The sequence below is a fragment of the Epinephelus lanceolatus genome, chromosome 11 (assembly GCF_041903045.1).
Source record: "Epinephelus lanceolatus isolate andai-2023 chromosome 11, ASM4190304v1, whole genome shotgun sequence".
NCBI classification, from domain to species: Eukaryota; Metazoa; Chordata; class Actinopteri; order Perciformes; family Serranidae; genus Epinephelus; species Epinephelus lanceolatus.
In genome coordinates this window covers 4109410-4116158 of record NC_135744.1, presented here as the reverse complement: position 1 = coordinate 4116158, position 6749 = coordinate 4109410, and the positions used below count along the sequence as shown (strand labels likewise).

At 38.9% G+C, this 6749-nt stretch overlaps 1 protein-coding gene across 1 annotated transcript; it reads left to right on the top strand.

Moving 5' to 3' along the window:
• Positions 1–1130: 1130 nt before the first annotated feature.
• nccrp1 (P1, F-box associated domain containing) lies at positions 1131–6749 on the top strand. The gene is made up of 6 exons (XM_033634184.2): positions 1131–1399; positions 2817–2897; positions 3004–3100; positions 3281–3376; positions 5807–5945; positions 6030–6749. The coding sequence occupies exons 1-6, from the start codon at positions 1258–1260 to the stop codon at positions 6171–6173; spliced, it is 699 nt and encodes a 232-aa protein (XP_033490075.1). The 5' UTR covers positions 1131–1257; the 3' UTR covers positions 6174–6749.

The window sequence follows — 6749 nt, the reverse complement described above, 5'->3', positions numbered from 1 at the left end:
CAGTGCTCACTTTTGTTGTGGGAATTTGAAACAAAGGCTGTGAAATACTGAAATGGTTTGAAATGTTTTATTGTGTGCGTGGTTACATCACACATCAGGGAGATCTGCAGAGAAAAAAAAGAAATCAAACATATCACAAAACTGAAAACAGAAACTCTTAAAAAAATTAAATACCTATCACAGTCTACACTGAAATACTGAAGATTCTGGAGCATAGCAAATACATTATTATTTCAACATATTAACAATAGTGCCCCTTCCTTCCTCATCTGCCTTTCGATCCTCCACAAAACTCCTCCACTTCACTGTGGTTTCCCCTTTCTGGATTGTTATGTACACCTTAAAAAGAGAGTCCCTAATTATTCAAAGTTAAGATTTTTCAACCGTTTTACACACATAAACAAGGCCAATACCTAATAATAGACAAAAATACATTTCTGATCATCTGCGCTGGATGAGCTTAATTTCTATCCACAAAATCTCTAAATATATGCTATAGAGTAATATCAGTGTAGTGATATAAACACACGTGATATATAACATTATGAATAATAAAGGAAAAATGTGTGTAGGTGTATTACATGATATACATGAATACAAAATTAACTTTTAGCATAAAGTACACTAACTGCCAATATGTAAATAGTTTCATGCTTGTATGAAAACGTAAGCCTATACACGTTTTTCTCATATCATCCACTTCATTGCTTTAATCATTTATTCATGTTTAATTTAAAGCACATGCTAAAAGTATTCGTCATCGCGCTTCGGTTTCATGAAACAAAATGTGCAGGTCAAACAGGTCATTGCTAACAAGCTAAACTATTACCTACTACTTTAACCCATATTTGACGTGCCTTTCAGACTATCGTAGTAAAGACAGTCATATCATTTTAAACCTATCACTGTAAAACATGAAGTTCGCTCTCTAATTCAAGTCAACAAAATCGTCGTCGTCGGCCATATTCAATAGTTGTAATAGTATGTTGGCTTCCAATGAAATAGAGGGCGCTGTCGCGAAATACAAGGGGTCTAGAACTGCAGGTCCAGATCTGCAGGTCTGAATCTGCGGTCTCGAGGTCTGCAGACACACCCTCCTCACTGTTGGAAACATCGTTACCTACTGTAGCTTTAAGAGGCCAGAGAGCAGCGCGCACTGTTTCCATTGCAACACCGGGGTGTGGCGTCGCCTATATGAGAGTTCTCACAGACTTCCTGGATGAATCAGTGTAAGATCACACAGTATCTGGCCGCATCATGTCTGTCGCAGAATGGAAGAAGAGATGTGAGGCTGAGTGGAGTCTGCAGGGCGCACCGATGCCGGACAGCCTGGACTGGAAGTCCGTCTACGACGCCAAACCGTTCGGGAGGAACTTACTGAGAAACCCCGCCCCTCACGGTACCACAATACTGGTAGAAACATGCTGTTCACCTGCTCAGCACTGATCCAGCTAGATTTGCTTTACAGTGCTGAGCCAGAGGCAGGGTCGGAATTCAGTAGGCCTAATTCTAATGTAAATGTCTGTACGTTTCAGTCTACAGTGGTATGAGTATCTTGGCTATGGGGTTTCAAAGTATTTTCATTTGTTTCTTAAGTGTCAAGTTCCGTTTTGATTCCCAAGTTGATCCTGAAGTTATTTCTGTTTTGTGACGAGACTTGTATGTATGAGGCTAGGCCTACTGAGTGCTGCTCAGTTACTGTTCATCTTTTGTAACTGACATAATAATGTCATTGTTTCAACATAACTGTCACTGTTGCAACATGATTGAGAAGCATTGTACAATCTGACTAACGGTTTGGAGATGTGTAACTCAAAACTACACTGATCGAGGACGTTTGTGTCTTCATTGTTTGGTTTGGTTTTGATGTGCAGTGCTTCATCTAACTAATCTAAATGATTACCTTAATGCGGTCTTATCTACTTAAATAAACCATGGATCTGAGATACCCATCAGCCAACTGTTTGTCTGTGATAATATCATTTTACTGTAAGTTCATATCTCATTATCACAGGGATTTAGTGGTCCAGTTTTATTTATGATATATGATATTTTTTAAAAAGGCTTTGATTTTGATCAACTTCTTAAAATATGTTTTCAACTGACTATATCATGTAAATGAAAAAAACAGTGTTTTTATTTTTTCCAGAATTTAAAAAAATAATAATTTTAAAGCGTTATCAACTAACTCCATGAATCATTTTTAGATTGCAGACTGTGATGGCATAAGGCTTTAAGAGATGTGTTCAATTATAAGAACCTCAAGTGATTTTTTTTAAGCTTTTGTGAAATCTCTTACTAAGCCTATAATCTATAGATGTATTTACTGTTGTTGTAGACATTGGTCCAAAATTATATTGAGAAAAAGAAGGGTTATGAGAATAGAGGTTTGCTTGCCTACCTCACACCTACCTTCTCTCAGTCTTTACATAATATTAAAGCAAAGATTAATATAAAGGAATAAGTGGATCTCGATAATTGGATTGCACATTGTCATTTTTATAAAGTCAAGTGACAACTGTGTTTGCTTGGATAAAAAAAAGAATGTAATTTGAAAAGTTGGATTCTTCGCTGCCATCAAACACAACTGCACAGAAAGTTTATGTGACCCAAAATGCAGACGTGAGCTTTATAAGCCGCTGACTAATATTTAAAGTGTGTGTGTTTTGGGTTTTTTTTTTTCACACAGAGGCACACCCTGAGACCTGGTCAGAAAGATATATTCTTTGGCTTTAAGATATTTACAGTGAGATTACAGTGGCTTAGGTAGGTGTGGTACCATTTACAGTTGATCCTTTGTCTTATTTTCCACACAGGTTTAAGTAAGGACATCCCTCCACCTGAACCTGACCTGCCTGAAGTGCCAACACGTGGACCTCCACGTTTTCAACCTGATGGTGAGAGACAGGAGTGATCAACATGTTAAGCTGCTAATGAAAACAAAGAAAATAAGTGGAGTTTTGTAAAGTCTTGGATCAGGCAAATGTTTCTTGTAATTCATAGGCGATTTCAGCAGCTGGACCACGAGCACAGAAGTCCTCCCCTACGATACCAGTGGCATCCCAGCAGGTGTTGCGGTCTGTGGACTGCCTCAATACAGGTGGGTGTTTACCATATAATTGGTTACAGGGATTGCCAGTGGGCATGTACTTCCACCTACAATAAAAAAAACTGGCACATAGAAGGCCAGGATACAACTTAAAATAATGTTTATCCCAAGTAACAAGCATGTGGTAAATAAGACTCTCTGCTGCTGCTCTGTCTGCTCTGTTGTCCTCAGCTGGTTCTCTATGGAGCAGGTGGTGGACCTGAAGGCAGAGGGACTGTGGGAAGAGCTGCTAGATGATTTTCAGCCTGAAATAGTCATCCAAGACTGGTGGGTTAATGAGCACCACTGCTCCACTTCACCCACCCACCCATGTGTGATTCTTTATCACTGTGGTTTTATCAGCTTGGTTGGTACACACACACAGGTGACACTGTGTACAGTTCATGTTTTACAGTCTGGGCATGTGCTGTTTAAGTTTGACTCATAAAATGTATGAGTAGCTTGGACATAGACAGGTGTCTGCCTTTTTGCCTGTGTGTTTGTGTAGGTGCTATGCAGAAAATAGTGATATGATTTGGAATTGCTTGTGAAAAATGTCTTGACTTTGATTGATTAATCTAGTTAAGCTTAGCATCAAAGTGCAAATACAGTTTGACAGTACAATTAAGATAATTAATCAAATGTTCATAATCAGTTAAGCATTAAGGTATACAATCAAAGGGACTGTAATTACAATGTACTGTATCTTTCCTCTGCGGTAATAACCAGGAGAAATACTGAATGTACAGTCTAGCTCAGTGTGCTCTACATAAAAGCCTCAAGAACCATGAAGGTCCACTTGACGCGATTTTACACCGTTTTGAATTTTCTGAAAAACACATTTTTGACATAAGCTCTAAAACCTGGAGCCAACATCACAAAACTTGCGGGAAATGTCTAAAGAGGTACCAGCAACATACCCTGAAAGTGTCATTTAAATCGACCAATAGGGAGCCCCACAGTTGCAAAAAATGGACATGGCACAACACAAATTAGACTATAAATTTGAGGCCATATTCTCAGACATTCTGAGAATAGTCTTAGAGAGCTCCCAACTTAGTCGAAAAACTTTCTTGCCTCAAGAGCTATTTTAAGGGCTAAAATGCCCCGTGACTCTCTTTTGTCTTTACAGGGACCTAGTCTTAACTTTAAAGGGAAAATTCTAAGAAAACGTGACAATTCCAAGATTTTTTTTTAGAATTTTATCACTAGGAGCAACTCTTTTACTATGAAGCTTTGTGAATATGGCCCCAGAAGTTATTTCCCAATCATTACAAAATTTGCAGGATATGTTAAGTAATAATGTTGGACCACGTGTGTAAAAGTATTTTGAAATCAGTCAGTAGACAGCGCCTACAGTTCCAAATGACTGCACTGGCATTTTGCAAAATTTGCCCATAAATCAATTACAGTTTGTTCAAACATCACCAAACTTACTGGACTTTTTTTTTAACTAAGCCATCGAAGCATGTCCTCAAAATTCTTTTGTAATTGACCAATTGGAAGCAACAGTCAGAACATTTACATGACAGAGAAACTTATTTTTTTGTGTTTGTCTGACTAAAACCAGACTTTTAAAATACATGTTAACATGTTAGTCTGACTGAAATCATGCTAAATCGAATTTCTCAAAGTCTGATCAACACACCCAGATAATGCAATTGGAAGTTGAATTACTCATGCATGTATACAGTCAATCCGACCCAAACTGGCCGAGGGGCTCTGTGCATGCTCCACAGTTTCCGCCCTGGGCTTTGACCTGGAAGTTGAATAGCATTAAATTCGTAACAGAAGAAGAAGCTGATAACAACATTGTGAAATCTACATCCAGAGCTGTGCATTTATGGACGGATGAGGAGACACAGTTCAAGCTGTGTCAGCTGAAAGAGATAAATATCTTAAAATACATGGGTGGGAGGAAAACATGGAATGGCAGTTGTTTGGTCTGTGACATAATAGCTCAACCAGAAAAAGGTCCAATACTTACTCGCAAGGGGGGTATATCGCTACCTATTGTAACGGAGTCAGACATACTTTGTTCAATAAATCAATTCCCCTCCCGTGCTTGTGCACTGGGACAAGGACAATTAAATGGCCTAGTAGAGCTATAACCGTAGCTCAACTTAACTGTGCATGTGAACGTACTGACTCTGTCCAAAGAAGAGTGTGGCCCATTAGAGATTTGGACAGGAATTTCCTATAAGTCAATTGAATTTCTTTACGACAATTCAATTAAACCCAATCAAGATCAGTTAATAATAAATTAATATATACTTATATATTCATTTGTCATTAACTTATCATAGGAAACTTAATTACTCATATTTATTGAATTGAAAAGTGCGTGTGGTTGTACACAAAATTGTACAATTCTGCATGTTCAGCTGACGTGTTATACTGTTACCAAAGGAATCCCCAGGCTACACCAATAATTTACTGGAAAAAATCCATTTGAACTTATTGAACACAATCTCTGTTTTCCGTAAAATTAATACCAAATTATATAGCTCTTTCCCCGAAGCATCTTGGCAGTTTGTAGGGAATACATCTGAAGTTGCAGACCTGTAAAATAAGTTGTCACCTACTTCTTCAATAGTTCGCCTTTTATTCCAGCTTCGGTGACATTCAGTGTGTTGACCATCCTTTCATAAAAAAAACTACATTGTAATATGAGCACTTGGAACACCATACGTTTTTAATCATCTGTCATTGTGTCAGGTATGAGGAGAGTCAGCTGCATGAGTCCATCTACCAACTGCATGTCAAATTACTGGGTGCAGACAAAAGCACGATGATCTCAGAGTACACTGTCAACCCCACCGAGGATCTCAGCACTTACTCACACACCTGGAAGGAGGTGAGTTCCTGAGTTCCCTGACAGGTAGTTACTAAAGGGCCAAGATTTAAGTTTTTCATTGCATGTCTCTCTGTTGGCCTGCAGGTGTCACATGTGTTCTCTGGCTATGGGCCTGGGGTAAGATTCATCCATTTCCAGCACCGACTGAAGAACAAGTTCATGATGGAGTTCTACCCCACACTGTTCACCGGCAGCTCAGTGATGGTCAGACCAACCAAAAGCACCTAGGATGAATCCTGCTGAAAACTGCAATGCAGAGATATTGAAGTTGCTAACACAATCAATGTAATCAGCCAGATCAACACATATTTCTTGATAAAATATTTAGTTTGATTTTTAATGCACTTAGGAATACTACAAAGGGTGGAATCTTTAAAAAAAAATTTTTAATGCTGATTTTTGGAGCAGATTTCATATTGTTTCAGTTTTGCATTTGCTGTTAAGATATTTTTTTTAAATAAAGGGGGAAAGGGAATTTAATTGTTGTTCTTTAAGGAACTATACATAGGTTTGTGCATGAATGACAGGGTCTCCATGAATCTCGAGAAATCAGGACTGCCTGCCCCACCAGAGCTGCCCCTACGCCGCCAGAGGGCTGGGTGGGGGGCAGAGTTGGCTGGGTCTATGGGTCTGTTTGCTAAACCTTTTATTAGGGGGAGCACTCTCCTTTACGAGTGCAGCTGGTGGGTGCAACCTGGGGTCAGAGCTTTGATTTGGTATAAAGGTCTGTACATTTTGAAGGTTGTCAGAGAACACCTGGGTCTTTTCTCCATGCTGCATGTATTAAAGAGACTTGATTCCTCA